Source organism: Ciona robusta, chromosome 1 (assembly GCF_009617815.1).
Source record: "Ciona robusta chromosome 1, ASM961781v2".
Taxonomy (NCBI): domain Eukaryota; kingdom Metazoa; phylum Chordata; class Ascidiacea; order Phlebobranchia; family Cionidae; genus Ciona; species Ciona robusta.
The window spans coordinates 15,540,194-15,559,857 of record NC_143235.1 but is presented as its reverse complement, the minus strand read 5'-3'; the positions used below and the strand labels follow the sequence as shown (position 1 = coordinate 15,559,857).

The 19,664-nt window shown below is 38.8% G+C and overlaps 4 protein-coding genes and 1 long non-coding RNA gene across 6 annotated transcripts; 2 read left to right on the top strand and 3 right to left on the bottom strand.

Annotated features, from left to right (window-relative positions):
• Positions 1 to 9: 9 nt before the first annotated feature.
• LOC149743726 (uncharacterized) lies at positions 10 to 4,205 on the bottom strand. 2 transcript variants are annotated; one of them, XM_089881535.1, is made up of 13 exons: positions 3,705 to 4,195; positions 3,355 to 3,524; positions 3,081 to 3,178; positions 2,827 to 2,939; positions 2,620 to 2,774; positions 2,466 to 2,556; positions 2,093 to 2,293; positions 1,476 to 1,645; positions 1,303 to 1,400; positions 1,035 to 1,147; positions 828 to 982; positions 673 to 760; positions 10 to 421 (listed from the first exon to the last, which is right to left on the bottom strand). In XM_089881535.1, exons 1-13 carry the CDS (start codon positions 3,840 to 3,842, stop codon positions 92 to 94), a joined length of 1,920 nt encoding a protein of 639 aa, XP_089737661.1. In that variant the 5' UTR covers positions 3,843 to 4,195; the 3' UTR covers positions 10 to 91. The 2 variants fall into 2 exon arrangements, with proteins under 2 accessions (XP_089737661.1, XP_089737670.1); XM_089881544.1 differs by having other exon boundaries at positions 180 to 417; positions 3,705 to 4,205.
• Positions 4,206 to 4,384: 179 nt separating this feature from the next.
• Positions 4,385 to 5,823, top strand: LOC149743725 (ciliary microtubule inner protein 2B-like). Its single transcript, XM_089881741.1, has 3 exons — positions 4,385 to 4,672; positions 4,966 to 5,258; positions 5,535 to 5,823. The coding sequence occupies exons 1-3, from the start codon at positions 4,391 to 4,393 to the stop codon at positions 5,821 to 5,823; spliced, it is 864 nt and encodes a 287-aa protein (XP_089737867.1). The 5' UTR covers positions 4,385 to 4,390.
• Positions 5,795 to 8,522, bottom strand: LOC149743724 (intraflagellar transport protein 27 homolog). The gene is made up of 6 exons (XM_089881779.1): positions 8,368 to 8,522; positions 7,668 to 7,747; positions 7,340 to 7,402; positions 7,096 to 7,276; positions 6,773 to 6,882; positions 5,795 to 6,223 (listed from the first exon to the last, which is right to left on the bottom strand). Exons 1-6 carry the CDS (start codon positions 8,399 to 8,401, stop codon positions 6,125 to 6,127), a joined length of 567 nt encoding a protein of 188 aa, XP_089737905.1. The 5' UTR covers positions 8,402 to 8,522; the 3' UTR covers positions 5,795 to 6,124.
• A 1,631-nt stretch (positions 8,523 to 10,153) lies between these two features.
• On the top strand, positions 10,154 to 14,366 carry LOC149743723 (uncharacterized). Its single transcript, XM_089894105.1, has 2 exons — positions 10,154 to 10,551; positions 11,222 to 14,366. The coding sequence occupies exons 1-2, from the start codon at positions 10,455 to 10,457 to the stop codon at positions 14,134 to 14,136; spliced, it is 3,012 nt and encodes a 1,003-aa protein (XP_089750231.1). The 5' UTR covers positions 10,154 to 10,454; the 3' UTR covers positions 14,137 to 14,366.
• A 2,796-nt stretch (positions 14,367 to 17,162) lies between these two features.
• Positions 17,163 to 18,791, bottom strand: LOC149743722 (uncharacterized). The gene is made up of 4 exons (XR_016387084.1): positions 18,461 to 18,791; positions 18,160 to 18,182; positions 18,040 to 18,105; positions 17,163 to 17,440 (listed from the first exon to the last, which is right to left on the bottom strand). It is a non-coding gene; the product is annotated as an uncharacterized LOC149743722 (long non-coding RNA).
• Positions 18,792 to 19,664: the final 873 nt, after the last annotated feature.

The window sequence follows — 19,664 nt, the reverse complement described above, 5'->3', positions numbered from 1 at the left end:
GTCAAACAATCTAGTTAATAAACAATACAGTGTATTATGACATCACAATAAAGAAACATTTACATTGTAACAATGGTTCAATTGTTACAAATCAAGATATGTTCCATATGATAGAAACAATTGGCATTATAGTAAAGCAATAAAACAAGAATCTGGAATAAAAAACTTTGTTTGAATTGTTTCCGCGAGTTTCTAAGGTGGCTGGGGTGGGGGGTGACGTAGTTGATGACGTTGCTTGTGCGGTTCTAGTTTGTACGGATGTTGTATTTATTGCAATAGTCGTAACACCTTGTGCCGTGTATGATGACATCATCGATGACGTCATCGAGGTTGAATGTTCGTTGGATTGTGTTTGTTGAATGTTTGTTTGGAGACCCAGGATCGTAACTTCAACTGGGTAGTGATCGCTAACCATGGCTGTCTGGTGTAATACGTAACAATATGGTGTAATACGTAACAATATGGTGTAATACGTAACAATATGGTGTAATACGTAACAATATGGTGTAATACGTAACAATAGATAAGCTGCTGACAGGTGCATTATATGACTGGTAACTATCTTGTGGCTATTTTGCGAATCGTGAAAAAAAGAACAAAGTCACAATTATCCAGGCATATAAAAATTGGCACAAGATTTTCATTGTTATAATGTTTCTATGATAACCTCACCTCATCTGTGGTTAAGTTCAAACCGAGGTCAAACCTGTGAACGTCGGCGCAACAAACGTCATTGATGAGGTCACCCGTTACAATTATCCTGGAATAATGGTTTGACAATTAATCAATGTGACTTATTGTATTATGACATCACAATGATATTTAACCTGTCATAAGCACAGTCGGTATTGGATACCGTGGTGTCTACGTCATCACCAATCAACCAATGAAAAGTTGGATCCGTCCTCAAAACAACCGAATCCCAACATGATTGACAGACGTACGAACAATCCGCGTTCAAATCACCCAGGATTATTGTGTTCTATCAACAATTAATTTATAAACATGGATGAAACAACCATTGATAAACTTACGTTCCCATACACATCAACAGCATCCATATAAACTTGTAGTAATCCATTCATCTCAGCCACAGCATCTGTTGGTTTGGCGTGCATTGGTATCAACGTGAACTCTCTACCCCCACCTAGTGATGTAAAGACTGTACCATCTTACCCCAGTACCATCTCACCCCTGTACCACCTTACCCTGTGCCATCTTACCCCAGTACCATCTTACCCCAGTACCACCTTACCCTGTATCATCTTACCCCAATACCATCTCACCCCTGTCCCAACTTACCCCCCAACCAGCGAAACCGGGTTATGATTGGTTCACGTTCAAATACGTCATCTGTGTCATTGTATTGAAACTTGCCCAATAATTCCAGTTTATCAGGTCTGGAAAAAATAAAACAATTGTCAACGTCACAAACACACGATATACGTCACAAACACACGATATACGTCACAAACCTGTAAACAAAACCATATTGTTCCTTTGATGACGTTCTTCCAACCCTGGGTCCGGTAAACCAAGTATAGTTGATCCCACCTTCGTTTAATTGTTCAACTAATGTAGGGAACGCTGTTTCTTGTATATCTCGTATCTCTTGTACGATAACCAGGTCGTAACGTGACAACACCTGTTGGGAAGTTATGAACGTCGGGCAAAGAGATTTTACCTTGCTGTAAGATGTCTATACAAACAAGCAGAGCCAAAGTATATTGCATTCACCACATTAATCAATGAGGTTCCCTATGTTTGACAACTATGAGTGTAACTGTATTTTAACAATGTCACCCCAGATTTTACCCTGCTGTTAGGTGTCTATACAAACAAGCAGAGCCAAAGTATATTGCATTCACCACATTAATCAATGAGGCTCCCTATGTTTGACAACTATGAGTGTAACTGTATTTTAACAATGTCACCCTAGATTTTACCCTGCTGTTAGGTGTGTATACAAACAAGCAGAGCCAAAGTATATTGCATTCACCACATTAATCAATGAGGCTCCCTATGTTTGACAACTATGAGTGTAACTGTATTTTAACAATGTCACCCCAGATTGTGTTATGACGTAACCCACCTTAATTATGACGTCAACGACCTCAGGTTTGGATATCTTACTTTGTCCGAACACTTTGATGTTAAAAGCTGATATTCGAATGTGATTGGTTGGAATTGTTGGAGTGGTTGTGACCCATGTGACGTCACTTTGGGTATTCTTGTAACTACTGTTCGATAACAATCGGAATTCAACCGGATAATGGTCGCTGACGTCAAGGGCCTGTCATAATAATGATTGTGATGTCACAATTGCTATACCTTTGACGTCACAATGTATAACAGCATCACACACGACGTCATGACACATTACATCATCATACATGACGTCATGTGTGATAATGTCATGTGTTATAACGGCATGTATGATGATGTCATCACACATGACGTCATACTTGATCTTGGGTTAGATTCAGCGCGACATCGAACCGGTAGGTGTCGCCATCGCACGCCAGGTCTATGAGGTCACTTCCGGCAACGATGATTCTGGAACAAGTTCGTGGTGACGGTGAATACATGGTGTATTATGACATCACAATGATATTTAACCTGTCATAAGCACAGTCGGTATTGGATACCGTGGTGTCTACGTCATCACCAATCAACCAATGAAAAGTTGGATCCGTCCTCAAACCAACCGAATCCCAACATGATTGACAGACGTACGAACAATCCGCGTTCAAATCACCCAGGATTATTGTGTTCTATCAACAATTAATTTATAAACATGGATGAAACAACCATTGATAAACTTACGTTCCCATACACATCAACAGCATCCACATAAACTTGTAGTAATCCATTCATCTCAGCCACAGCATCTGTTGGTTTGGCGTGCATTGGTATCAACGTGAACTCTCTACCCCCACCTAGTGATATAAAGGTTGTACCATCTTACCCCAGTACCATCTCACCCCTGTACCATCTGACCCCAGTACCATCTTACCCCAGTAGCAACTTACCTCTGTATCAACTTACCCCAATACCATCTCACCCCTGTCCCAACTTACCCCCCAACCAGCGAAACCGGGTTATGATTGGTTCACGTTCAAATACGTCATCAGTGTCATTGTATTGAAACTTGCCCAATAATTCCAGTTTATCAGGTCTGGAAAAAATAAAACAATTGTCAACGTCACAAACACACGATATACGTCACAAACACACGATATACGTCAGAACACACACCATATACGTCACTAACACACGATATACGTCACAAACACACGATCTACGTCACAAACACACGATATACGTCACAAACACACGATATACGTCACAAACCTGTAAACAAAACCATATTGTTCCTTTGATGACGTTCTTCCAACCCTGGGTCCGGTAAACCAAGTATAGTTGATCCCACCTTCGTTTAATTGTTCAACTAATGTAGGGAACGCTGTTCCTTGTGTATCCCGTATCTCTTGTACGATAACCAGGTCGTAACGTGACAACACCTGTTGGGAATAAACGACTAAAATAATACAAACAGCATGTGCATTATATCCACTGTTTTGGACACAAAGCTACCAATATGACTTTTACGCAACAATTTAACTTTGCATGGAAAATATAAATGTCAAAGATCTCTTTCAGAACTATATACACACAATACACGTTATTTATGACGTACCCACCTTAATTATGACGTCAACAACCTCAGGTTTAGATACCTTACTTTGTCCGAACACCTTGATATTGAACGCAGATATTAAAAGCTGATCCAAACTTTCAACTTTCATGAAACATAACGTTAGCAACAATATTAACCTCATATTGCAACCTTGGTATCTATGATTACACGATCCAACTATATCTATAATAAAGTAACCATGTTCAAAATAATTAAAACAAGGGAATTAGCAGGGAAACTACAGTTGTTAAAACACGCTACGGGTAAAAACTACTTAAGTAAAAGTGTAAAACAAAATCATTGTTGCCAAATCCGTGATACAATAAACTCGCGTGCCAACTCTAGAATAAACACGTTTCTTCCGCTCTATGATGTCATAACACCAGCATTGTCTTAACAACAACACGCATTGTTTGTAACAATCGCTCTCATAGTGTCACAATCCACCTATTGTGACGTCACAAAGGTGGGATGTACACGCCTACGTCACACCGCGATATTGTGATGTCACAAAGCTCGTTAGTTTATTAATAAATTGTAACTTTAAATGTTTTAAACATGAATCATACACATAACAATGCTGTGTATTACATAACAAAACGCATTATTACGTCATATATGCGAGTTTGTTAACAATTTTATAATTTGATATTTTCAATTTAATTTTTGAACATTCTGCTTTAAATTAAAATGGCGGCAGTCGGTCCAAAACGAACGACGTTTTGCAACGAACCGTATTACCCCCCTGGTTACTGCGGTTACAGCCCACAATTTCATTTCCAATATGGCGACACTTACGGCAAGACGACGTCCCGGTTATTGACCGACCCCAACGTTGCTAAGTCGGGGAGGTTGGTTTTGGCGGATCTGTTTCCCGCCGAAAAAAGCGGAAATGACGTCACGGATGAGCGGAACGAGTGGAAACGACTTCGAAAACAGAGTTGGGGGGATAAGAAGTTGAACGATAAGATGGTTCGTGTTTGGCTGGAACTTATTTACATTTTATTTCTAGTCCCATTTGGTAGTAAGTGAACAACATTCAGAGAGTTATAAAACCTTGTCCTCGCGACTTTCATAGACCGTTGTTAATTGTTTAAAACACGATCAGGATATTGAGATAATATGTGTTATAGGTGTCCCATATTCCCCCACTGTACTATGTATTGTAGTAGAGTTATAGGCGTACCAGTCTGTATTTTCTAAACACACCAAACGTAAACGTCTTGCCCACGGACACAGACATATAACTACCATACCACACATAGGTACCCGGGTACACCGGTTATATCCCCAAGAAAGAAGATCACTTCGGGACAAGATACGCCGATATTTGTAGAAAAGCAACCAAAGATTTCTCCAACGAAATGTCGGCGGCCAAGGACAAACGTAGAGCTTTGCAACCCCGGATGCCGATGACGCCGAAACTAGCGGAGCCGAAACCTTACGTTTCCTTAACCCAACCCCAACACTCGGTGTCGCCCTACTTCATGAACATCAACGACGGGGCGAAGACTTTCATGTCTGGATATACGGGGTTCATACCGAGGTCACGGTCAAGGTAATGTCATTGTAATATATTTGTTCCATTCTGTGTGATGTAACTTGCTTTGGCCTGGCGGGGCAACGACAGTCGTTATAAAACGGGTGTTCTGTTTCATGCACCCAAATAGTAGCAGCGACGAGCCTCGAACGTGTCTTCTATGGTCGATTCTAAAAGCAGGCGCACCAAACACCGCGACATTTGTTTAAATTAACAACAATGGTAGCAACATTTGGCTTCGAATCTCCTCTATGCTAGAAGAGGCAGGCTAACCACTGTGTCCCATATTCCCAGGTTTGCCCTCGTTTACCCAAAGTTAACCCGAGAATCGTTGAAAGAATTTACTCGAAACCAACAAGAGTTGAAACTATTGGCCAATCGTGAAGTGTCAATCAACCAACCTGGTCCCAGTGACCTCCCGGTGAACCCACTGCAACCCATTTACATCAATGGTGGATTGTTACCTCATTATACAGGCTACCTCCCAGGTCATAAGTTCAGGGTCGGCATGACCTTTGGAACAAGTTCACGATCTTTCCACGCAACCAACCAACCACGTTATAATAAAACATTGTTTACTTAATAATTGCAACTAGAAAAATAAAGTTTTTATAAATAAACCAATATTGTTTAACTCGTTGTACATTGTTAAAAACAAAGTTGTTTGTTTATAGATATTAATAAGTGAAGTATTGTTTACGTAATAATTGAAATGCAAAAAAATAAAGTGTTTTCAAAAATAAACCAAATACTCAATTGATTTGTTGCTTGTTGTGTTGATAAAATAAATGTAATTTAATTTGTCGTAATACTGTTTGAAAATTTTTTGAAGTTTTTTCTTCGAAATTGAAACAAAAATCTTCGTCTTTTGAATAAGCGAAACATCATTCAATTTGTTGCACGTTCTCGCTTGATTGTTGATAAAGTTGATGAACTTCGTTAGCGAGATGTTTGAACACGACGTCGATTCCTTCGTATTGTTTCTGGGGAACAATGTGTTTAACAAACACAATATAAATCATTCGATATTAAATATAATTTTGTTTGCGAATTCTATAACAAGTAGCTGGGTAACTTTGTATATACCAGCGCCTCAGTTTTAACCTTATGTTGGTATGAGGTCAACAAACCATTGGTTTTGATTGAATGTTCGGCTTTAGCACTTGGTGATGATTGTTACACGTTATAACAAAAGAACAAAAGTCAGAAGCTTCTTAATTATATTCCCAACCTTATACAAACATGGTGCAACTAAATTATTGTTTTCATTATAAATTAATTATAAACCTAATTAAATTGATTCCATTTGGATGGAAGACTTATGAAATGTGTTTTTGTTTTAAACTATTCGTTAGACTTGGTTTTTGTTTGTTACATATCTCATAACACTTGATCTTGACTGTTATTTGGTTGCGATAATCGTCCAAATGCATGAGCACTAGATCAGGGCTAGTTACACGGTTACTTAAATTTGTATCATATTCTAAATATCGTCAACAATTTCACACACGACGCATAAACCGCAAACTTACAGCTGAACATTCGAAGAAAGCCAACCCATGTTTGACGGCGAACGCGTTTCCTTCGTTGGCTTCGACCTCTCGTCGATCTTTCAGGTCGCCTTTGTTGCCGATGACCACGCCTAGGAGGAAGGGGAACTGGTTTAAAAATACATAAAATAAGTTCCACTCATGAAAACAGTTTCCCACCAAAATAAGTATTTTCCGTAAATAAGTTCCTCCTGTAAAATAAGTTCCCCAATGAATAAGTAAAACGCCTCTTACCCCACTGACTGTAACCCCCTTATATAACAATTGTCGATACCTCCCAATGCAAACAAGTTACATTCATTCACCTGGAATTGATTTTCCCGGTTCGGAAAATTGTTTGATCTTTTTTAACCATTGTTGACAATTCTTAAATGAAGTTTTGTTTGTGATGTCATAGACGAGAACAAACATCCCGACTTTGTCCCAACTTGCCTCGTTAAGTTGATGGAACACTTCTTTACCCGCAGAATCAAACATGAATAAATCCTATTATGACATCATTGTTACATTATGACATCACAAACAAATGTATGACATCACAATACCGACCACAACATCCTTATTATCTTCTCCCAACTGAACAAACTTTTGCAACAAATCGACTCCGGTTGACTGTGGATGAAAACAATTCTGAGAGAATGTTGTTGAAAAAAGCGGGAACAACTCTAAAAGATTTGATTATCTGCCACCCCAACCCCCCCGTGACCAAATCCTGCTTTAATTTAAATGATTATTTAAAACATACATTTCATACAAGATACCCGCACATGATTCATTATGCTTTGCTCTAATGTGTGGAAGACATTCAGGTAAACTACAACTTGACATCATAATCACTATTATACCATCATATATGACATCATAATCACTATTATACCATCATATAACTTTTGGGAAACGACGTTCCATCGCTATGATACGCTTGAGTGATCGCAGTTTTACCAACAGTAGAATCACCTGCGTTTGAATTTAATTAAATTTTGATAATTTAACTCTGTTACCCAAAGTTACAAAAATTTGGTTTGGTCAACAGAGCGTGACTGGTTGAAGGGTATCTAATTTAATATTCACATGATTTGAGATATTTGACTCATACTTGTCTGTATTCTGAACCCAAGCCCCCATTTTTTTGAAAAAAATATTGTTTCATTTTTTAGGTGTTACGTAGCGCTATAACATATTCTAAGCTGGTTTGTGCGAAAACTCTATAAATATGTTTTTATGACGAATATTAATATTCATAATTAATATTTTTTTAAATTTTAAATTTTTGATTTCAGAATCGGTACCGCTGGGGTCTAGTTAGTACAGTGTCCAAATTTTAGGTTGGTGTCACCAGTAGAAGGTATCGAAAATGGCCGCTAGAATATCTGTATTCTAGGATCACCTTGGTATCGAAGAGAGGAAATTAACAACAAAACGATTAGCTTGCAATTGGAAGAAAATTGGGGGTGAAGACAAAACTAATCAATAAGCGGAAAAACGACAATTTTCCTAATTAGGCAAGTTGGTTAGCAGGAGCACAACATAATATATTAATTAACGAACTAATTATTAAATTAATCAACGAAACTTACCCAACAAAACACATTTCACACGAACGACCCCCATATTTAATTTGACAGCTTCTCTTTATTTCAAGCGGTTAGTTAAATATTTTATAGATATCCAATATAAATAAACCCTTTGGTCCCCTTTTACTTACACAATTTAAATTTTATTTATATGTGATTTAACTAAAAAAATACCACATAATCACGCAGGTTTCCATTAAAGCGTGATTGAACCAAAAAATCAAAGAACATTTCTGTGAGATTGGTGTCAGATGAACAAATTTCGTATCAAATGTTTTGAGTTTTGGTTAAGTTTTAATCTTCTGCTGCCTTTGCTCATAACATTTAAAATAACCCTTTAGGTGCTTAGTCCTTTTTTAAACAAGCCGCAATATACATTGTAGTTACGTATTACCACTCTCACGCGTTACAGAGCGTGTACTAGGACGCGAAACCATGTTTTGTGGCGCGAAAAGATTAAACTTCGAGATATTTTTAAATTCATTTCTGTTCAACTGCTTATATTGTTCATTACGACACCAGTTCCCATACGACAGCACATGAGACGTAAACTCCCCTACCCCATCATCGCAGTTGGGCCTTATTAAATATTAAAATATAAAACAAAGAATATATATGGTTAGATTTATATTGGCTAAGCATGAATTAAGTTCAGTGTTGGCAGATTTTTATCAAAAAATGTGCTTTCTTTGTATAGTGGACGCACACGAAATGTGTATGTGAATTAAATAGGCCACTAAGAGATATTCTGTGTAAACAATCAATTGTTAACAGAAACCTTAATGCGGCTTATTATCCAAAATAAAAACTCACGTTTTTATAAAAGCGCAACAAGCAGGATATTATGAGACTGTTTCTGTTCATTGCATCATTCATTCTTGTCCAAAATTCTTGTCACAATTTGTTTCTTAGAATTTGTATTTGTCGTGGCTAAAACCATCAGATAGTTGTATTCAAATGAGCGGAAGTTACTAGCGTAGTCATATCCTACTCAATACACGGCCTAGAAATACACCTATAAACTGCTTACAAAATAAGAGGCCCATTGACGCGAACACCCCCGTTATAATACGCTGTGTAGTTTGTTTGTTTTGCATTTGTTTGTTTTGTTTGGCTAAGTTATTTTTTCGTGTTTTAATTAATTTTGTTTCTACGTTTTTGCTTGGTTGGTTTGTACCGCGAGATCTTGTGGCGTCTTAAATGTGTCGTGTGCAAAATTGTAATTTAGAATAGGAATACAAATTTAGGTAACCATAATTTCGTGAATCTGGTCCTAACCTAATGCTCATGAAGTTGGACGATTCTCGTAACCAAACAACAATTAGGATCAAGTGTTACGAAATATGTGACAAACCAGAGTCAAGTCCAACGAATAGTTGTTATTTTATTACACGGAATATAAAATCTGCCTATAAGAAATTAAAGTGAAGAGTTTTTAACGTTTTGATTGAGCACTAAAATGTGGAATATAAAAAAGTTAAATTTCATAGCAATTGTTACCCCCGCCGCAGAAATGTACGTAAACAGAATATGACGTCAGGTAACGTGTCGCGGCTTAGAAGAAAAACCTATGACGTGCACGACACGTAAATGAACCCGTATTACAGCGGTAGAATTAAAGCAGTTGTATAAAGCAGTGCTCTTCAACCTTTTATGGGTTGGTGAACCCCTAAAGTTGTTGCGTCGAACTCATGCACCCCTGATTGCTTTAACGTAAAACTAATGACGTTTCTCGATTCCCAGTGATGCAAAATATAGAATTCATATAAAAAAAAACTGCAGGAAAGTCGCTAAATTTGTTAAAAATGTTCAAAATTGAGTATTATTGGTGAAAATTGTTGAAGTTTGTGATGCACCCTTGTATTCCCTTTTGTACTGGTGCACCCCTGGCATATTTTGATGCACCCTAGGGTGCACCGTGCCGGTTGAAGAGCAGTTATATAACTTATCTATAATGATATTACCAGTGCATTATGACGTTTAAGGTGATTTTAAACGTGCTGGTTTAGATATATTGACTTATAGAAGTTTTATTTAATATAGTAATTTTGTACAAATATTTGCGATTTTTGATTTTAATTTTAGTCATCATGTTAAGTTTAAAAATGTTTCGTCTTGCTGTGATCCTTCTTCTGCTGAGCATAATGTGCGTGAACGCCGATAATTCAATGCGGAGTCGGCTAACAGGTTAGTAGAGTCTCATGGTCGAAATTAACCCCGAACTCGTTTGTTACATATTTACATGTACTGTATAGTAGGTGGGGTAAGATGGTACATACTTTCATCTACAAACTCGCTACATCAATAACCCCTTTATAGATTATATCTCATATTAATCCGAATCACGAGCAGATTGTAGCGGTTAAATATATCGTAATTGTCCATACCCTGTTTGTCCTTTATATTTTATGACTTCGTGCAGCCATACAGCTGGGTGTTCCATCGCATGTTTTCTAATAGGTTGAATGTTTAAGTCGTTCTGCGTTATTGTGTGGTGGGGTAACGTAGAAACTTTGTTTTAAATTCTTTTTATGGACTCCATTTTCCTAAATAAATAAAAAAAATTATATAAAGAAAGCGCCGAAGCCAGTTACTTTCTGCTAAAAATCAACGATGATCACGAGTTTTTGACGTCATATTGCAACACATTCGTTTTTATCGAACCAGTTGGTAGTAAACAAAGAAAAAACAACGATTAGGAAATATGGGAATTTATGCGCTAACGGTACCCCATCTTACCCCACAGTTCTGTATGGGATATTATGAGCTAACGGTATCCATCTTACCCCACAGTTCTGTATGGGATATTATGCGCTAATGGTATCCATCTAACCCCATTGTTTAAAATAAATTTCAGCTTCCGGAAGGAAATACGAGAAATCAGATTGTGGTGGTACGGTGAACGACACGACACACTGCAATTGCCCGGATACAGGTTTCGAATGCGACTGTAAGAAAACAAATTCATGCAAAGGTTTATCATGTATACCAATACACCAAGTATGCGATGGGGTAGCGCAGTGTAATGATACCAGCGATGAATCCAATTGTGCATGTGATAGTAAATACAAAGCTCGTTGTGGTTGCATCTTTCAAACTAACTGTACGGCCGATGCAAAGTATATATATCGATGGAATGTTCTAGACCACGATAAACAATGCAGTGACGGTTCTGATGAGCCTTGTGTCGTAAGTTATTCATCGGAAAGCTATTGTTTCGTTAAATTACTTCAGTGCCCAAATCGTAAACTTAAAGATTTGGCCATTTTGTATCTAAGAAAGTATGACGTGTACACTCATCATAGATGTTGGAATGTGAGTAGATGTGAAGAAGATCAGTCATGCGGGGATGTCTATTGGCGATGTGTGATGATGGCTTTTGTAGACTTCCGTAAACATTGCACCGCCTTTGTGGAAGATACCAATTCACTGCTACAGTGCAATGACACCAGATTGATTGGTGGTAATCAAATATGTCACCAAGATAAGTACTGTGGAGGCGTGCAAACCAACAACGCGTTTAGATGCAAGCCGAAAGCCTCGTATCAATGTAGTCAAGAATACATTACAATAAGCGAGCATAATCTCTATGATTCTGACTCAAACTGCGCTGATAAGTCGGACCTTTGCTTCATCGGAGACCTCAAGTGCTTCCGTTGCCTGCACAGTGGCGAGTTAATATCTGTCAATCAAATTTGTGACGAAATAATGGACTGCCGCGACTTCTCGGATGAATGTTTTTGCCGAAATCAATCAACTTGCCTTCGTTACAAAGCTAGTAGGTTATCATGTCCTCCCGGGATGGTAATTTGCATTGAAGAAAATACTTGTGTGTGGAGCCGACAAGCATGCATCGAAGCTACACTCGCTAAACAGACGACCGTTTCATCGCAAGAAAGAATCAGCTGTGACAACATCCGAGGATATGGTGGTAAATGTGACGGAATCTTCGAATGTCCTTATATGGAGGATGAATGTGGTAATTGTACGAATAGACCAGCAGTTTGTGACCGAAAGTGTTGGCATCTTTATGAGTCGTTGTGGGTAATAGTTAAACACTGTGATGGATATCCGTACTCTCTTGATACAAAATATATTTCGAGTCTGACACCTGGTGGCGGCTATCGTCGTGTTTCTTTCGACACGATAAATAAGTCATTAAACTTGACGTTCGATGCATTAATCAAGATAATAAACAACACTGAAGTCACCAACGTAACTTTAATACCGCATCTCGCCAAGTCTGCAGGTGTTTCAGAATCCCAAGTGTCGGGCGTGATTGGGACACCCGGTGATTTCTTACGAGGTGTGAGGAGATGGATGGGCGATAACAAAGTGTTTTTCCCATTTTGCGATCCCGGGTTTGATGAGGTAAACTGTACAGACCGACATTACTGTAAAAACGGTGGGCTTGTCAGCATTGATAAGTCTCGTGTATGCGACGGTAAAACTGACTGCAATGATAATTCTGATGAATCAGATGTACTTTGTAAGTCGAAGCTTTTTTACTGCGTAAACAAAACACCCTTTGCTGTCGGTCGTGACCGGGTTGAAGATGGCATCAAAGACTGTTCAGATGGAAGCGACGAATGCCCTGAAAACACTTCGAAGTCAACTATATTCTCCTCACAAGTTGAAATGATCCGAAATCCATTTCTACGCGTAGCCTTCTGGGTAATGGGTTTCTTTGCACTTGTAGGAAACTTTGTCGTCATTGTTTCTAATATTTTGAAGCTTAAAACTTTTTCCAAAAATGCAGCCATTGTAAACAGCAACGGTTGGTTGATTTTGAATCTAGCGACTTCAGATTTACTCATGGGCGTTTATCTACTTTCTATTGGTATAAAAGGAAGTCTATTTTCGGGAACATATTGTTACCATGACATAGAATGGAGAAGCAGTCAGTCATGTTCTCTGCTTGGAGCCACAGCGCTGTTGTCTAGCGAAACAAGCATCTTCATAATGACCATTATGACGACACAGCGATTGTTTGTTGTATACAAGCCCATAGCGATGAGGAACGTCAGGTTTCGTTTCACTTTCGTCCCAACTGTGGTTGCATGGGGTCTTGGGCTTCTCGTGGCATTGGTACCTTTACTTCGAAATGCTTCTGGCTACTTTACCATAGCTGTTTGGTACCCCAATAAATTTTACAAAACGAACGAGATTTCGAGATTGAACATGATCGAGCTAGCTACTAGAATGACCAACACATCACCTGCCAGTTGGGTACACACCAAAGATATTGTGAACCAGAAAGTCCCACTGTTTAAGATCTACAGAGATGTTCATTATTACGGGTTTACCAGCGTGTGTATGCCGAAGCTGTTTTTGTATAACGGAGAGGAAACATGGGAGTATTCTATGGCTATAATCACGATTAACTTCATTCTCTTTCTATACATGCTGGTTGAATACATCGTGATATATAAGAAGAGCACCAAGACGGCGCCACCTAGTGCTGCAGACGCCCGCAAGCAATCAATGCAAAATCGCATCTTTCGATTGATAGTTACAGATTTTCTGTGTTGGATTCCAATATGTATCATGGTTTATATTAGTCTATCAGGAGTTAAAATAGACCAAGTTGTGTACGCTATAAGTGCTGGCATTTTGCTTCCTTTAAACAGTGCGCTCAACCCACTCCTTTATTCCCAAGTGATTAGCAGCCGAGTGTACAATTTATACACGTATGTAGTTCAACGATGGCAAACGTCACACACCCCTCCAAATCCTCCTGAAATACCGATGGCTCAACTAAATAAGCGTTAGGTTTACACCTGTGCTTGCTTTAAACATCTGTTTCCAGTAATATTTTTCAAATTCGTTCTGAATCTCAACATATTTTGTTACGCATGTTACTAGGCGAGTATTCAAACTTTTCACCTTACTATTTCGCTTTTATTTCCTGATAAAAAAAAAAACAGTTTCTATTTAACAGGTTTTTCTTGTATTTAACAACAGAGTAATTGGCTTTGACGATGGCCTATGATAAATGTGTATACCATCGTTCATATTTATTTAAAAAATGATACTTACGCGAGTTAATAATATCAGCGAATCGACCATACAGTTTATTTCTGTTCTCAATCTGCTGCAAAACAGCGACCTTATAATCCGTACTGACACTCATATCAAAACTAAACTTTAATATTTTTGTTTTGAAACCAAAAGTCAGTCACGCATGATGAACTTGTAAACCACGTGCCAGATGACCCACAGAGTCTCTTAGTGGCTGTTTCGTTTTATACCAGCACACGCTTGGTGGCGCCATACATACGTATAAGGAAGGATACCATCACACGACTTTACATGACGTTTAGGAACCTTTCTAATTACACAAAACAAGAAGAAGTGAAGATTTTGTTGGGAAAGTTTCTGAAAAATAGAAACACGATTAAAACACCTTCATAGTTTATGTGGCTGGCGTTGGTGGAAAGCCACTACGGCACGACAAGCCCCCAGCCAATGGTAGTGGGTTTCTACTCTGGTGAGAAACCCTTTGCTGGATAGACCTTACCCAAGCAAGGTTAAATAAACCATTAGACAAAAATACTAAGGAACACACCAACAAAAAGACAAAAATAGTACAACGAGTGCAGCGACATACATGTGCCAAACATGCAACAAACGCAACAGCTCAATCATACAAAATGGGGGCGCAGTCAAAAAGTAATTAACGCGGACATAATCAGTGAAACATCTACAAATAAAATATGGTTCAAATCCCGAAGGATATCATCTGCAGTGTACACCATATTGAATGTCCGACCGCAAGGAGTCGAAGCCAACAACAGCTCCGCATGTCCCAATCAAAAGGTAAGTCGCCATGTTGGTACCGCTATACTCTCGTCGTATCTTCACACAATATAATATCGTTCGGATGTTACGCACCGCATCGACCGCCACGAAACTGCGTCAGGTTGTTACGAACCGCATTGGCAGTGACCTAAAACTGAGCGTAGCAGCACTGTTCCGGTAGTGACCTAAATATCTAGCGTAGCATCACTGGCGGCGACGCCCACGCAACAACCTGATCGTTAAGTAACTCAATCAAAACTGACGTAACCGCACCGAACGCAGGGTCATGACAATGCTCTGACCCACCGTATCGACGTCGTAGCGTAATTGTGACGTGGCCATCGTCCCAATCACGCTACGTAACGTTTTAATGTAAAGTTACACGTAGGGAAGTTTAAGCTACGATATATTGAACTATTAAAATGGTTTATATTATTTTATGCGAATATTATACTGCGTGTTAATATTACTCGAGTAGTTGTGTACCAACACAGCGTTCTTACCAAGCGATCAGGACAATACAGAATCGCTGAAGGATTCGACCTTTGTAGACGAAGTACCCAATAGAGTGTACAACAACAAAATCTGATCCAGCAAGATAATCGCCATATTTTCATTGCATATATTTCATAGACATGCAAAATGCACTATAGTAGTGACTGACTAAAAATAGCTGGCAACATTAGGTCCAGCAGAATAAGAATACAGCAGCGCAGACAAAACACATACAACACACAACTCATACTTATAATACTCAAACCTCAAACCGTGTATCCTTTATCGGCGTCTTCGTCTCTCTTCTTCGTCTGCAAATGTAAGACGGCTACGTCACATCACATGTATATACGTTATAGTTACGTCACAGGCAGCAACTTTACAGTTTATTCCACACTTAAATTTATTCCAAAGTTATCGTTTGTTACTAAATATAAACAATGATAATATACAATACCTTGCACTTTTCCTCGGCAGATTTATTCGCTGACTTTTCTGCAACAATATAATCGTTAAATGTCAGTTTTGTATTTTATCACGTCATAATTACCTTCATTCTTCTTTCACGCCATGGCCCGCCTGATCCTTGTGACGTCACATACCAAAATCTGCACATATTCTTTATAACAATAAAACTCCAATTGAAAGCAAAATAAGTTTGTGACGAAACAATGAACTTACGAAGTGGGTTCTTCTGTTGCGGCATCACCACTTCGTGACGTCACACCGTCGATGTTTCTAGAAAAGAGCTTATGTACGTAATAATGCCAATTGTGATTTATACTTTACCAATTCTTTGATCTTCTTGCTTCGCGCTCATAGCGCAAATATAATTAGAATATACAAGTAATGTGCCTTGCGTCGACGCAGAACGCGCATGGGGCCCCATGAAAAAAACGCGAAACGCACGCGTAGAACAAACCGCATTGTGACGTTGCATGTATGTATGGTTGAGTTATGACGTAACAATACCGCGAGCGATTGTCGATTTGTGACGTAACAAACAGAGCGACTTTGCGTAACGTCGCGAGTGACGTATAATGTGACGTAATAAAGAAACATCGCGTGTTAAATAATAATCGCAAGGCATAAAACTTTGTTAAAGTAATAATATATTAATATTAATATATAATATACGTTGTAATATAATAATAATATAACGCTGCATGGTTTGTTATGATGAAATAATACTTAACTCAAGTCTTGCCATAAACTTGTTGAAACTTCCAACTTGTAACCCGGTGTGGAACCAACTTCATCTAAACTGAAAACGTGGTGTGAAGAAGGCGTTTTGTGCGCGGAGCAATCAAGGCGTTATCAGCTGGTGCGAGGCGTCGGTCACGTGAGCAATCTGACCAATCAGCTTCAAGGATTGGATGGCGGGCTGATTGTGACGTCAGTTCAACTTGCGACGTAACAAACTAAGTTCACAATGGTTCGCGATTTTGCACAAACATAGAAATGTCAACAAAGTATCCGTACGCTATGTCTGCTTATGCTAAAAACGAATGTTTTTAGATTATTATTTTTTTGCGAGATCAACACTCTTATATTCCAAGATATATACATGTTACCAGCGACGTCAGCACCTGAGCCCCGAACCTGGTACCCTTTGGTTCACACGCATGAGAACTTATCTTTGTGCTACAACACCTTGCAAACCGCACTACCTAAACACGCAGATATATCCACCACACAAAATATTTGTTGGAGCTTATTGTATTTATTATGCGGAACAATTGACACGAGAATGTCGTCGCCGCGATTCTTCCGAAAGAATCTGCCAATAAATGTGATAACAATTTAAAACTTCATAAATATATAAGGATGGGATAAGATGGGACATGTTTCCTTCTGTTTATCATCTCATTTGATTGTAAATCCTAGCTTTAATGGCGTGCCTTACTGCATGATATCATTCATGCATATACAACGTTGGGGTAATGGGCCAACTTTGGTCTAAATCCCAGGTCCCATGGTGTGTCCCACTGTAGGACCTCACCCATATAGAATAGAATGTGCATATACAATGTTCGGGTAATGGCCAAATTCTGGTCTAAACCCCAGATCCCATGGTGTGTCCCACTGTAGGACTTCACCCATATAGAATAGAATGTGCATATACAATGTTGGGGTAATGGGCCAACTCTGGTCTAAATCCCAGGTTCCATGGCATGCCTCACTGTAGGACCTCACCCATATAGAATAGAATGTGCATATACAATGTTGGGGTAATGGGCCAACTCTGGTCTAAATCCCAGGTCCCATGGCATGCCTCACTGTATGACCTCACCCATATAGAATAGAATGTGCATATACAATGTTGGGGTAATGGCCAACTCTGGTCTAAATCCCTCACCCATACATAACAGAACCTACCTTATGTTTGTTGATCATTGTCAAGTTCCTCAATCAAGCTCGCAACATCTTCAAGGGCTTTTGTTTCTGCAAAGGATAATCATTAAGATATTGAAGGCGTTATAAATTTAACTTCCTTACCCATGGACTCCTGCGTCTTGTCGCTATAAAAAGTATTCGTTAGAAGGATTAAAATATAAAATAAACAATAAGTATGACCTAACAGTATAGTTGCAACAATTGTTAAAAATGGTTTATCCGAATTGTCAGTCATGTAGAAAAGCAATTACCCATACAGTTACATACGTGGTAACTCGTAAGCTGACACGAGGTGTATGAAACACCTGTGTTATAACGACTGTAGTTGCCCCACCATGCGGGAATTAATAAGTTACATTCGTTTATAAAAATCAAGAAATCATTATTGTTTATTTTAAAACACCTCGACGGCTTGTTCTTTTCGTTCCACCAACCAGCACGCCGACGACGAACATAAGCATGATGATGATGATGAACATTGTGACTGCCCGTGGTACAGTGCCTGACGCATCTAGGCAGCGCATCACCACCAATAAGCAAAGCCATCAAAAACACAGCTAGAAGCTTTCCGTTCATTGTTTTCGTCTCCAGGTTTCTTCTCAATAGAAAACGATACAACCAGGTTGAATATATAGCCCTATATTGCTGGAAGCGTTGGAATGTTTTGCATACATTACCCGCTAGTTATAGTGGTAGTTAGGAGCAAAACATTTGCATGCAACATATTATCATTAGAGCGGGAGATTTAAGACTAAGAACAGTAAATGCTGTATTTAAGTATACGACAAACTCATTTAAATACATATCAGTATAGAGGTCGCGTTTTACATTTTCCAAAGTTTTGTTTTGGCGTGCAGGCCATTATTCCCTTTGATAACCCTAGTCTGGTGTTTATAAATCTAAAAATATACTATCTTTTGTTGTACAGGAAACAAGACGCGTATATTCACTATATTAATTTGAATGAATGAATTTAACCTATCCTCGCATGGCGGGGCAACGACAGTCGTTATAACACAGGTGTTCTGTTTCATACACCTCGTGCCTGCTTACAAGTTACCACGTATGTAACTTATTTATCCTCGCATGGCGGGGCAACGACAGTCGTTATAACACGGGTGTTCTTTTTCATACACCTCGTGCCTGCTTACAAGTTACCACGTATGTAACTTATTTATCCTCGCGTGGCCGGGCAACTACAGTCGTTATAACACGGGTGTTCTGTTTCATACACCTCGTGCCAGCTTACAAGTTACCACGTATGTAACTTTGTGGGTGATTGCTTTTCTGTATATGACTGACAATTCCGCTATAAATTAAAATTCTCGCCTCCGTTTCCCAAGTACCGGCTGAATTCATTTAAGTAATTTCATGGAATACGCGGACGGGTTGAGTTACACTGTATATAGGCCGAACATGAGAGCCTGAGTGTTCAAATGGTTGCTGGGATGAATATGCAAATCTATGGAAAGCATTCCTTGGCACACAAACTTATTACACACATATATTTATACACGCGGCTTCTGGAGATTAATTTAAATATTAGGCCTGTAGCTATGGTTATAGATTAACACGAAACAACATTTTCTGTCTGCCACGAGTTTTAA